The 14,801-nt window shown below is 37.8% G+C and overlaps 1 protein-coding gene across 2 annotated transcripts in view; it reads right to left on the bottom strand.

Moving 5' to 3' along the window:
• The window catches only part of mcc (MCC regulator of WNT signaling pathway), a 128,774-nt gene extending 115,446 nt beyond the window's left edge, over positions 1–13,328 (bottom strand). For both annotated transcript variants that reach the window (XM_066711282.1, XM_066711281.1), the window contains exon 1: positions 13,037–13,328. In XM_066711282.1, coding sequence (XP_066567379.1) covers positions 13,037–13,164 — 128 coding nt within the window. In that variant the 5' untranslated portion in view covers positions 13,165–13,328. The remainder of the gene's footprint in view (positions 1–13,036) is intronic.
• Positions 13,329–14,801: the final 1,473 nt, after the last annotated feature.

Below are 14,801 nucleotides of genomic sequence, written 5' to 3' on the forward strand. Positions count from 1 at the left end.
GTGCAAACAGTTTTAAATTCTAGTCTTGTTTTCATAGATGTGATCTTATGGCAAACAACCCCACACGATTTAACTTATTTTCTAGGCTTTAAAACAGAGTATAAGAGTAGCAGCTCCATTTCATCCTTGCGGACTCTGCCCTCGTAACCCCATGGACACTCGGGCTACTGCTCCTCACCCTGTAAGGCAGCCTGGTCACACTCAGCGACAACAGTTAAGTCTGAAGCAGCACTGACTGGGCTAGAGATTCAAACTCTGCTCCAATGAGAGGATTTACTGCCGGAGCCACACAGAGCCTTGGCAGTTGAACTCTTGGCTCAACTCTAAGCAGCAACCCTGTCACTGGTCAGGGGCCTACGAGGCAGTGTTACAAATGCAAACTGTGCCAATCCTCGGTTTGACATGAGATGTGTAAAATATTTTCTGTAATAAGGCTACAGCAAGGGAGTTGTGGGCTTGCATGTTTGAATAATATATTTGCACATGTAATCCTTATAACCTGGTAGCATACAGCACATTTTAAGCATCTATTAAGTCATGCAACATGTTAATTTTCAGCCTTCCAAGATTGTAATAAGGGGGGAGGATAACACTTCCTCACAGAGTTGTCGATTTTCAACAACAAAAATCTGCTCAGTTTTTGGAGAGGACATTCTGAAATAATCTTCCTGAAAAATAATGATAGAATTATCTGTTTTAACAAATGCCTTTTTCTTTTTGATATGCAAATAAACGTATTTACACTACACTGACCAAAGTGCTGAGAAAACAATTGTTTGAGTACAAGCAGCACAACAACTCATTGGTACCCATGACAGAAGGAGGTTAATGTTAGTTGGTTTTGCAGTTCTGCATTAAGCACTTAAATATGCAAGATCAAGAGAACTCAATATACCAGAAATGCCCTGAGCTTCTTGCAGGATCTGGCAATCCAATGGTTAAGCACTTCATTTACATTAGCTGCAGACAAAGCAAGTCTGATGAACAGGTTAACAAGAAAGAGAGCAAACATTATTCTAATGAAAAATGCTGTGCTCAAGCACAAAGCAGACTCATTAAACTAAAGACTGTTAATTAGAAACCCAGTGTTAATATAGTACTTAATTACCACTGCTGTCTAGCACTAGCTGTCTTGACAGAAAGGCACACAGGGCAAGTCCTTTGATGTTATACAGCTAATTGCGGAGAGGAGGGGGGTAAAAACATGTAAATGTAAAATGTAAAATCATCAGCTTCTGGTGATTTTGGGGGTTTTTTGTGAAGAGAAATGACATGCATTTCAAAATTATTATGTTATGAAATTATTTCTGGAGTGCACAACAGTTTTGTTGCTCTGCTGATTCCCCCATGGAGTACAGTGTTTGGAACAGATGTTAAAATTAAGGAGCTACTAGGAAGGCAAAGAAATCTATATATCAAACTTCAGTGTAAAACAGCAAATGGATTTTTGCCTAAAACACATCGCAGAACGGACAAAAATATATATGAAATCAATGAAAAAGCGGCTAAGAAACCAATAAAGACAGAGGATTTAACTGCTAGGTCACCGCACCACAGTCTGTCCAGGACTCAGCAGCTTCAGAGAACAGTGGCTTTTACAGTTACTTCACAACTTTCTCTATACGAACATAGCACAGACATTTAGACAACATTGTAGTGTGCACAAAGACATCAAAATAATTTGCAAAACTACTGCCCTAACTAAGCATAACTTAGGCCACATTCCACAACATTTATGATTTTCTCCATTCCCTGTGGGTATATACACTCACCTAAAGGATTATTAGGAACACCATACTAATACTGTGTTTGACCCCCTTTCGCCTTCAGAACTGCCTTAATTCTACGTGGCATTGATTCAACAAGGTGCTGAAAGCATTCTTTAGAAATGTTGGCCCATATTGATAGGATAGCATCTTGCAGTTGATGGAGATTTGTGGGAAGCACATCCAGGGCACGAAGCTCCCGTTCCACCACATCCCAAAGATGCTCTATTGGGTTGAGATCTGGTGACTGTGGGGGCCAGTTTAGTACAGTGAACTCACTGTCATGTTCAAGAAATCAATTTGAAATGATTTGACCTTTGTGACATGGTGCATTATCCTGCTGGAAGTAGCCATCAGAGGATGAGTACATGGTGGTCATAAAGGGATGGACATGGTCAGAAACAATGCTCAGGTAGGCCGTGGCATTTAAACGATGCCCAATTGGCACTAAGGGGCCTAAAGTGTGCCAAGAAAACATCCCCCACACCATTACACCACCACCACCAGCCTGCACAGTGGTAACAAGGCATGATGCATCCATGTTTTCATTCTGTTTACGCCAAATTCTGACTCTACCATCTGAATGTCTCAACAGAAATCGAGACTCTTCAGACCAGGCAACATTTTTCCAGTCTTCAACTGTCCAATTTTGGTGAGCTTGTGCAAATTGTAGCCTCTTTTTCCTATTTGTAGTGGAGATGAGTGGTACCCGGTGGGGTCTTCTGCTGTTGTAGCCCATCCGCCTCAAGGTTGTATGTGTTGTGGCTTCACAAATGCTTTGCTGCATACCTCGTTTGTAACGAGTGGTTATTTCAGTCAAAGTTGCTCTTCTATCAGCTTGAATCAGTGGGCCCATTCTCCTCTGACCTCTAGCATCAACAAGGCATTTTCGCCCACAGGACTGCCGCATACTGGATGTTTTTCCCTTTTCACACCATTCTTTGTAAACCCTAGAAATGGTTGTGCGTGAAAATCCCAGTAACTGAGCAGATTGTGAAATACTCAGGCCGGCCCGTCTGGCACCAACAACCATGCCACGCTCAAAATTGCTTAATCACCTTTCTTTCCCATTCAGACATTCAGTTTGGAGTTCAGGAGATTGTCTTGACCAGGACCACACCCCTGAATGCATTGAAGCAACTGCCATGTGATTGGTTGGTTAGATAATTGCATTAATGAGAAATTGAACAGGTGTTCCTAATAATCCATTAGGTGAGTGTATGCCCAATGGTTCATCTTGTCCTGTTTATAAACACACACAAACATTTACCCACTAAATTACACAGGCCATTGACTCACACACACTACCAGATCAAGTTAAACAGTCCTCTTTACAGTAGCTCAGAATCACCTACAAACAGGCAGTCTAGCACAAATTAGTTGATTTCTTCCAAAAGACAAGGAAAGTCAAGATTTTGTTTAAACATATTAAACCACATTACATTTTTTTAGGGAAGTGTGTAATAACTTAACTAGCAAGAAACATATGGCTGTTTCAGTCTTTTGGGAACAGTAAATACGACCAGTTGACCCTGAGCCACCCTAAGATTTGTACATTTTCCGAAGTGGCTCAGAGCTGGCTGGCTGTGCAGTAAAGGCAATCCTCGAGCAATCCTTGGGACAGCTATCGCAGTTGGGTTTTCAAAAGGCAACACTCCTATAACATTGTCCAAAGTCTGAAAAATTGAAATGCACAAATAAAGCAAGCATGCATATACCTTTCTACGTATTACTCCTGCAACTTTTTCATCAACCATATCAAAGAAAAAATGCAATTTTCTATTTATGTATTTATATTTCACCTGGAACATCTCCAGTGGCATTTAATAATACAGCTTCTCCAAAACCCGATGAAGGCAACTTATGGTTCTTTTACAACATATACTACCACATATAACTGTAAAGAGTCTTAGGTAACAGTGACAGAACAATTTAATGATAGCTTTTTGTTTCATGTACACATACATGTAAACACAACATGGAAATGATGTTGAAATTTGTTATCTGGCTTAGATACAAGTTATCAGAGTCAACATCTCTGATCTCTGATAGTCTGTGGAAGGGATGTAACGATGCACTCCGAGCCGGTTGAAAATCGATGCATATATGTGACGATTCAAGTCGGTTGAGATGTTAAACGAATCGCGATACACGTTTTAACCCTCAGAGCACTAGGCCCATAGGGGGTGCTCTACGCGTCAGGCCTAGCGCTCTCAAAAACATCACAGCGCTTAACATAGCGCAGCAAATTACTTAATCTTACATAAATACATATAAGCATAATATGAAACCTACATATCACAAGAAACATAAGACACTGACGTTTTCATTCTTCTATAATTCGTTTATTTTTGGAATGAATACAGAAATGTGCATTGGCAAAGAAACTAAACTTATACAGACGCCATTTTTATTTTCAAAACAACCCAGTTTTCAGAAATAACCTGGCTTATAAACACTTAGAAAATCATATTCATATGAATCGCCAGAATTTTCTTTTTAAAATACAAAAAAACGCAGATGTTTACAAATACTTGTTCAAGAGATATAATATGTTTTGCAAGGAGCGCACCTGTCTAGAAACTAGTCAGAATTACACCGCAAAACAAAAATGAAACTAATCGGTTTCTAGTCGGCTTGTGCTGTGTGTTGAATAAATATAAAAACATCTTCAAAATGTGCAGAATATTGGTTGTTGTTGTCTTTATTACTACTAGTAATATTTAATAATAAAATAGCAATACTACTACTACTACTACTACTAATAATAATAATAATAATAAATGTACATAGCTTACTTTGCATTGATTGTAACGCATGTGTTCGGCTCGGCAGATGTGATCTTTCTCCTTTGCGGAGAAAACGGCCAGTCGGGGTTGCCGTGTGGAAATACATCTCGGACTATTACTACTTATTTATTATTTATTAATCTTACCAGCTTTCTTTTGTGTCAGTTTTTCTTATCTGTTATTTATGTTGAAAAGGAGATTCTGACCTTCATGTTGACCAGCGGAAATAAACTAGAAACGTTTAATCTGCATCTTCACCACCTCGTATCTATTCCCGTAATAAACATCTGCCTCCCCATCTTCCAAATCGCTGTCATAACTGTGTACAATACTACTCGATGTGCCAAAGTAAAAGTTTACAATACTAAAAAGTTTATTGTATTTAGTTTTACCAGTCTCGGACGCAGTAAAATGTTCAAAACATGAATAAGTACAGAGCTGAAACCATTCTCCTCAATAGCTGTCCACTCAAGTGGTGGAAAGAGAATGCTAGGCTGTACCCACTGCTCTCCAGTCTAGCAAAAGCATCCCTCTCCATATCAGCCACCTCTGTCCCTAGTGAAAGGGTTTTTCATCAGCAGGGGACATGTGCAGAGATCTCAGCTTCTGCTGGAAAATGTGGATATGCTGATATTTCTTAAGAAAAAAAAACATGTACAAAAATGTTTCTGTTAAAAATTGCACACGTAATTAGGGGGGAAATAATAAAACAACAATTAAAGTTCATTAATCTTCCCTAACAGAAATGTATAGGAAATAAAATCGGTGGTTCATTTTCTACTGCGGCCCCCCATCCCATGCAACCTCGGGAAATTGGCCCTCCATCACCAGACATTGTAACCCCTGGTTTAAATGAAGAGATTTCTTTTATTTGTATTATTCATTTATTTGATGTGGGATTTGTTTTAAAATTTCAATTTAGTTTTGTTATATGACATAAAAATTATTTCAATTTCACAAATTTGTCTTAAATCTAATTTTGTAAGAAAAAAAATTGCGAGAAAATCATATTGTGAAACCAGTATCATGAATCGTATCGCATCGTGAGTTTAATGAATCATTACATGCCTAGTCTGTGGTCATCATTACTTATCAGAGTTGACTTTTTCAAATCCTTTCAGACTTCAACAAATTTGAGATATTTTTTTACATTATGAGTTTCTGCATAAATAATAATAAAAAAGCTCACAATGCAATGAAATATCTGAAATCTTAAACATCTCCTTTGTAGTGCCCCTTCTATGTTTCATTTGATGCCTTGTTTTTTATACACTATTGCTTGCAAGAAAAGTAAACACATTAATGCATTCAATACTTAAAAATGCATCCTGATTCACAGCATGATGTCCCACTTTAGTTGGCTAAAAACAGAAAGTCCTGGGATTCCTGAACCAGGCCATCAGACAAAAAATGAAATTCACATTGGAAAGTGAGTAAATACTTCTTATGACTCCCTTCTATAGGCTGAGACTTCCAAACACATCAGTGCCAAGCTAGAATAGTGCTCTGAATTGGTCTTAGCACCCATGTTGGAAACAGATCAGGACAGAAACTAAGATCAAACAGAAATTAATCTTAGCATAACCATAGTTCTCAACTACATAAGATTTATTTCCCCCCATTTGGTCACAGCTGTAAAAGGTTGAAGTCAAAGTTAAATTTTAAAAGTCAGAAGATTGAAAAAAACAGGGGATATGATTAGACTGATCCCAGCAAGAATCAGATGTTACTACTCCCTTAACTATATCTACTACTATTTCTCAAGTTAAAACTAGAATTCCAACATAATTACTGGTTTTAATTTAATGAACATTAAAAAGAAGCACATATAGAACAAAAAGTGTAAACTGTAAGTCACCCTGCATAAGGGCATCTGACAAGAAATATAATTATTAATAATAATAAAAAAGTTAGCCTCTTCTGTTGACTCACAAGGCCTAGGCTATCATCTGAGCCTTAATTTGAAGTATACTTTAATTGTATTATTAATATTAACAATAATAATAAAGACGATGGTGACGGTGATGCAGAATCTCAAATGTTTTAGGACACTTAAATGTATTGGTTCGGATAATCTTTTTAAAGATTTCTCATTACATTAATTGTGCACCAAGAAGCTTGAGTTATAATGTGATTGCTGTGCAGTTCAAGCACATGGCATAAAACACACACGGTAGTTGTATTTAAGTTCCCTGACATTTTTGTCATATGAAATATATTTTATTCTTAAACAGATAAGTTCAGCTTCAATTGAGTTTGGCTGCTGGTGAAAAGGACGAATAGCAGGTTTCTTCTTTTCATTGTATTTATAGCAGCCAAGCTTATACTTTACATTTTTAACTTTAAAACCTACCTGACAAATGTGGCATGAACGAAAACTCAGCAAGCCCACAACCCAGCAATCATGTAACTCTCTGGAATTGAAGCATACAAGTAACATTCATATGCCAAAGCATTGTTATATGGGAGACAGGCTCTAGGTTCATACTGAAATGGGATTACAGGTATTTACTTTTTAATGTATAATTATCATGAAATTATTTTGAGACATTGGAATAATGATTAATACTCAGTCACTTAAACTGCCCTCTTATTATACATTATATATATATATATATATATATATATATATATAAAAGTCATAGGGGAGATCTGAAGATCCTGTCAATGGTTAATTCGCTTTTTTTTTTAATAGTCAAAAAACTGCCTTTTTCCTGTGTGCAAAAAACAAGAATGTTATTACGTATACTGCAACCTATTTATACCGTATACTGAAAAAAAATGTGCCTGAAGACTGGTTGGTTATAATATTATTTTGCTCTTTACCTGTGAAAGTAATGTAATTGAACATTGCCTTTGATTTTTTATAGTTTGTTTAAACCATATACAGTTAGGTTCATAAATATTTGGACAGTGATGCAAATGTCATAATTTTGGCTCTGTACGCCACCACAGTGGAATTGAAAGGAAACAATCAAGATGTTCTTTAAGTGTAGACATTCATCTTTAATTTGAGGGTAGTTACATCCAAATTGGGTGAACGGTGTAGGAATTACACCCATTTGTATATGTGCCGCTCCCCCCACCCAATTTTAGGGGCTCAAAAGTATTTGGACAAACTAACATAATCATTAATTAAAATGTGAGTTTCAATACTTGGTTGCAAATCCTTTGCAGTCAATGACTGCCTGAAGTCTGGAACCCATAGACATCAGCAAATGCTGGGTTTCTTCCTGGTGATGCTCTGCCAGGCCTGCACTGCAGCTGTCTTTAGTTCCTGCTTGTTCTTGTGGCGTTTTGTCTTCAGCAAGTGAAATGCATGTTAAAATGGATTCAGGTCAGGTGACTGACTTGGCCACTACAGAACAATCCACTTCTTCATCTTAAAGTCTTGGGTTGCTTTCGCAGTATGCTTCGGGTCATTGTCCATCTGCACTGTGAAGTGCCGTCCAATGAGTTTTGAAGCATTTGGCTGAATCTGAGCAGATAATATAGCCCTAAACACTTCAGAATTCATCCTGCTGCTTTTGTCAGCAGTCACATCATCAATAAATACAAGGGAACCAGTTCCCTTGGCAGTCATACATGCCCATGCCATAACATGCTTCACAGATGAGGTGGTCTGCTTCAGACCATGAGCAGTTCCTTCCCTTCTCCATACTCTTCTCTTCCCATTATTCTGGTACAAAGTTGATCTTTGTCTCATCTGTCCATAGGATGCTGTTCCAGAACTGTTCAGAGTTCTTTAGATGTTTTTTGGCAAACTCTAATCTGGTCTTCCTGTTTCCTGTTTACATCTTGTGGTAAACCCTCTGTATTTACACTGGTGAAGTGTTCTCTTGATTGTTGACTTTGACACAGATACGCCTACCTCCTCGAGGGTGTTCGTGATCTGGCCAGCTGTTGTGAAGGGGTTTTTCTTCACCAGGGAAATAATTGTTCTGTCATCCACCACAGTTGCTTTCCGTGGTCTTCCGGGCCTTTTGGTGTTCCTGAGCTCACCAGTGCGTTCTTTGTTTTTAAGAATGTACCAAATAGTTGATTTGGCCACATCTAATGGTTTTGCCATCTCTCTGATTGGTTTATTTTGATTTCTAAGACAAAACTGAAGGCAATATGCCCCAAGAACAAGCAGGAACTAAAGACAGTACAGTACAGGCCTGGCAGAGCATCACCAGGGAAAAAACCCAGCATCTGGTGATGTCTATGGGTTCCAGACTTAATTGACTGCAAAGGATTTGCAACCAAATATTGAAATTCACAATTTAATTTGATTATGTTAGTTTGTCCAAATATTTTTGAGACCCTAAAATTGGGGGAACACATATACTAATGGGTGTTATTCCTACACCGTTCACCCAATTTGGATGTAACTACCCTCAAATGAAAGATGAAAGTCTACACTTAAATTTCAAATCCATTGTGGTGGCATACAGAGCAAAAATGATGACAACTGTGTCACTGTCTAAATATTTATGGACCCAACTGTGTGTTGAATAAATAGCTGAAAACAGGAATTGAATAATAATGGATATAGGAAAAGTAACTTCAAGATAAGGCACCAAAACATCTCAACACACATGTTTTCAGTAGAGACTAATGCTATCTTAATGGCATATTGAAGTCAATGATCCTGCTGGGTTTAACAGGCTTTTGCTTAACAATCTAGTGGCATGCAGCAACATTACTTGTCGGAAAAATAACAATCCGTCACATTTCAAGAGGAAAAGGAATCTGAAATAGGAATCTCCAGCACATGCCTAAAACTGCAGTTAAATGTGTTTTAGAAATGAATCACCTTGCCTACAGCTATCGTGCTTTTATTTTCTACTTTCTACCCACAAAGGCAGGCAGGCAGTCCAAATTCAAGCAGCTGTTCCTCAGCATGAAGTGCTAAATCATTTCAATCGGCACTTCTGAACTCCTCTCCAACTGCTGAGCCCAAACAATCAGCTCACACAATATAACAAAATCCCACCTTTGAAGCACGTGTCCCCTCTCTCAAGAAAAAGCAAATCTATACCAAAATAAAACATATAAAATAGGGCATTACATTTTTCAGGCCTTGTTATCTCTATGTGAGCGGGAAAATTGTTGCGGACATTGTGCATCTGTAAAAAAAAAAACTTAATACAGAAGGCACCTGGTAAAGCACTAAGGCAAGTCTTCATTAAGTACACAAAAACAGTCTCCAAGTCTTATATATTATACAATCCACAGTGGGTGTTTCTACCATCCTGGAAAACACCTGATGCAAAGAATGGATATTTAATAAACTGGTATAACCAACCCAACAGTCTGGAAGCTGCAGGGCATACAAGGTGATGTGTCAGCACAAAGGAGACAGACACAGACACAGATCTTGCTCATACATTCACTGATGGTACACCGAGTCAGAAGCACAGAGATCCCTTTAAGCAAATAAAATGAAAACAATGCTGTAGAAAAATATTAACCCTATTCCTACACTGTTCCCTGGAGTAAGCTATGAAATGAAAACTGAATATTTAGAATACATTAATTTTCAAAATCAAAATGTGCTTTACGCAAGTCTTAATTTATGATCAGCTTAATGTCCTTTCAAATCTCTCTCTCGTTATTTCCAAAGTCAAATAATTTATTTCAAGCTTAATTTTTCTGTTTAAAAATAGCTGGTTGTTGCAAAGACACAAAAAGATTGAAATGACTGCAGTAGTTTTAATCAACTCCAATGTCTTTGAGACTTAACCTCTGACATTTCAATTTAATGTTTCTTCCTGTGCATTACAAAGTTAATACCCATTTATTTCTAATGAGGAAATCAAAATGCAAAAAGTAGGGAAGTGGCACAGACATTTCAGGTCTCTAATTTAGGTTAACAAATGTGAAGTAAATGTTTTTCTTGTGGTCCACTGGGTTTTTGCTTTTCAGTTTAAAAAAGGGCTGGAAAATGTAGTGTCTGTAATGAATAATACCCTATGTATCTTTTGCACTATGCAGCTTTATACACTTCGATACATTTGTAAAGTGTCGCTTTATTTGTAATTTATAAAGACATCAGCCAAGTGCACTGACAACAAATATATATTTTACGTAAACCACAGATATAACCAAGCCAAGCCTAGATTAAAAAATAAAAATAAAAAAATTGCAGTGTTAATGTATAAGGTCTGAAAACCATAATTACAGTTGTGTGCATTTAAATCACTGAAGGCAAATCCTGAGGCCCTTGGTGGCATATTTCAAACACGGTCTTGTGGTTCAGCCTTAACTTATTTACGCTGGCTTCTGAGAGCTTTCTAGCACAAACTGTAATTATCTTAGTCCCAACAAGACTTCACTTCTTACTTCAAAGGTGCACAAAGAGTCGGTTACAATAGATCCCATACCAGTCTCAGATAGAGGTGGATAAGTTTGAAGTGTACAGTTGTGTTAGTTAATTCAAACTCATCGACATAAGTTATTATGTATTCAGAGCATTTAATCTACAATTATTGAAGCAACATGGGACAATGTCTCATAGAACTATGTGATAAACTGACAAACTCTTAACTATATTGTACACTAAAGTTTCCTATCAAGTGTGTAGAGGGTGCACTGATACAATTAACACCACCCAGTCACTGTTCAAACAGCAAACTTCAACCCTAAACCTAAAGCGGTCTTGCATGGAGGTGCAGAGTAAAGTACAAAGGTTGCATTAGGGTTTGGAAAATGCATTCCATGAATACCACAAATTGGCACATCCTAAATAAACGTGTGTGTGTGTGTGTGTGTGTGTGTGTGTGTGTGTGTGTGTGAGAGAGAGAGAAAATATTAATCATTTTTTGTTTGGTAACATATTCAAAGCAAATCCAGAACATTGATTGATTCATTCTTCTTATTCTTATTAATAATAATTAAAACATTTAATTCAAACGCATACAATTACCAACAGCTCTATACAAATCTTCGGAAGAATGAATGTCAAGCACATAAAAGTCCCGTTTCACCCAGATGACTGAAGAAAAAACTGCTGGCTCTACATTGCAAAGAGAATATTAAGTTTCAAAGAATTAATTAAAAGAGCAGCTTTTCAAGCAAATGTAAGTCCATAGACAAATGCATGCATTTTAGTCTGTGCTTTAAGGACCTGGCAGTGATCTAACAGTTTAAGGGTTAGATCTCCTTTTGTTATATCCGTCAAAGAAACATAACCAAAAAAATATAGGTAGACTGTTAATGTGTTAACGCGTTAAGTGAATGGTTATTACTAATCTCCTGACTCTATTCTGTAACGGAACTGCTAACCTTAAATGTCCCCTAGGTGTTGAAACCTAAATTAATTCCACTTTCAATCTAATCCATTTGGAAAGCCAGAACTTTAGATGAGAAAAAAAAAGTAAATTAGGACCATGTGTACAGATTTTCTCTACTGGGCCAGTTGTGGCTCATAAAACAGGGATGTTAAAATGCAGATCTTCGGTCTGATCGTTCTACTTTGCTGCAAATTCAAAAATGAGTGTATATGGGATGCAATCGCATAGAAGCTGAATAAGCAACTGGTGAAAGATTAATTTACTCATTCATAAAATTAAGTTCTTAAGTCAAGTCTTGGAAAGTCAGGCAATCTGTGCGGTACATGGAGTATGTTGATCTTGTAAAGAAGCCCAATGACAAAGATGTGTAGTAATAAATGCATGCACGCTGTAGGGAAATAGCGGAATTCAGCACACAATCAAACTGGCAAAATTAAACATCAGCACTGGCCACTCAAACAGAATAGGCTCATTCTTGTGTTATTTCAAAGATACATAATTATCTTGCCAAGACTGCCAAGTGCAATGTATACCGATGCATTTTCAATACAAAACTGTTCTCATTGAATTTATCTTCGGTACTATGTGTGCCACAAGAAAATGTATAAGAATAATCAGAAACAGTCATCGAGTTTGATCAATTATGTATTTTATAAGAGTTTAACTTTCTAATTGACAGCATAGTTCTTGCATGATGCATACCAAGAAGTAGCCTCTGCTAAGAAGTATGCTGGAAACTACAGTTCTGTCATTTGTACAGAAATACTCATATCAGCTGTATATGATTGCAGAATGGAATTCAATGGGATAATCAGAAAGTATAAAGTAGCTGTTGTTTGCAGCAAGTCCTAAATGCCACCTAAAATAAACCATCAACAAATGTGCAAATGTACTTTTTAGGCTTCCTGGAGATCAGCAAAGAAACGCAATGGCATAAATGGTACTTTCGCACACACAGATGAGTTGGTGCAGGAGTCCCATCGCGTCTGGGACTTTATCCAAATCGATTCGGAAGTTTGTTCAAACTTGTTGAAGCTCGGAAAGGGGGAATTCACGCGTTGCGTGCGTTTGTTTGTTTTCAATCCCAAGCTTCTATTTTGGAATGCCAGATGTGTTCCGCTTCGAAATACGAACTTTCTGCCAGAACACTTTCTCCGATTCGTCCCGTTATAGCGACGAGAGCCCCCTTTTGTGTCGCGATTACCTGCTGATGTATCCGTCTCCGTCCCCGTCGCACGTCTGGAAGAGCCTCCTCATCCTCTCCTCTTCGCCGGTGCTGGATGTGTCGCTGCTGCCGCTGCTCAGGCTCACCTCCACCGCGGCCGCCGCCATGATCTCCGGCCGTGGCGAGTCGCTCTTTCTCCGCCCTGCCGGTCTTGCAGCCTCGGGTCTCGGGTGAAGTGAGAGCCGAGGCGCCGGGTCTCTGCAGCCCCCCTCCCGGAGCACGCGCCGCTCGCGACGCAAACACGGCCCGGGAGCGCGCCGCCCGTGCACGTCGGAATTCCACATTCGGAGCGGGAGCGCGCGGTCTAAAACAATTATCACATGTTCACATTGTGCAGTTTCATCATTTGAACATGTGATAATTGTCACTTCTCGTGTGCGTCTCTTCCACCAAATCGAAAATGTGAGAAAACTGAACTTTTAATGATGCAATACAATGCAAAGCAAAAATGCGGCAGGTACCTATCTAGTGTATTTTACGGGTCCTTAGTGAAAAGTCTATTCTTTCTGCAGTGTGATCACAGTTCAGCACAATTATTACATAGGTGTTAGGCTAATTCGTGTTTGTGTTAATTGAAGACGTGTTTTTTTAAGGACATTTTCATAAGAAGAAACAAACATTTATAATAAGTGCATTTGATCAAGTTTTAATGTAGGGTACATGGCAGAGATAGGCTTAGATGCACATTGTGTTGAGAAGAGAAGCAATTGGCCCATTAAATTGCAGGCCATGCCTTACTGACTGTCTGTTTAAGGTTTTGTAAGGCACAGACTATCTGTTCTTATCCAGTCTCAAAACAGTGTCCATCACAATCAGAGCGTCAGAGTATTCTTTCTCCCCAACATCATGAAACTGAAATATACCAGGCTTATGAAGGGATATCTCTCCAGGAAAGACTAACACCCAGAGGCAAGTTTCCTAGTCAAAGTAATACAAATCTAGAAAGTTTTAATGACTTCCCTCCGCTGGCAAATTAATTTAAAGCCTTATTGTTTTTCTTTTTGTCTGATCCAGGATGCCTTCCTGACTACTGTGTGTTTCTTGTTCAGTCTGGGTAAATGTACTACATAAACAATATATTATTGAAAAAGTGTTGATAATACTAACTGAAACGTTTATGGTCGCTTTTAATGTATTGTTTTTTAAATTATAAACTAGAATTTACAGAATCTGAAAAAGTTTGCCTGCTAGTGACTTTTTGCATGCTATTTTACTGGATATGTTTCATTTTTATGTTAGTATGCAGGTTTATATCAGTGATCGTTTGTAATCCATGTAGTCAAATTATAATTTAGGTTATGAGTAATATGCATCAGTACTATGTAATAGTAAGTAGGTTAGTAGCTCTAGTATAATAGCAGGTATGTGCCATTACTGTTGGCCCTATATCCATTGTTTGATCTTATTGATAAAACTATCGTGAACAAGAACATACATGTTATACTACAGCTAGTAACCTATTTAATTGTACACAGTATTTCTGATGCATACCACTTCTAATCTAAAGGATACAGTTGTATCCTACTGCATTTTGATTGGTTAATATTAGAAAGTGGTTTCTAACAATAAATACAATTATGATAGGTTACAGAATTGTACTTTGCAATTTACAGGTAGGGCAAAGTTTTGATTTACACAAATATTCTTTCATATTATATTTATATATCCTATAAAAGTAATTAATGCAAGCATAAGGTGGATATGTCTTGTTTTTTTAAGCCTCTGTTATTCTAAATGTATGCAA

This window comes from Amia ocellicauda, chromosome 8 (assembly GCF_036373705.1).
Source record: "Amia ocellicauda isolate fAmiCal2 chromosome 8, fAmiCal2.hap1, whole genome shotgun sequence".
Classification (NCBI taxonomy): Eukaryota; Metazoa; Chordata; class Actinopteri; order Amiiformes; family Amiidae; genus Amia; species Amia ocellicauda.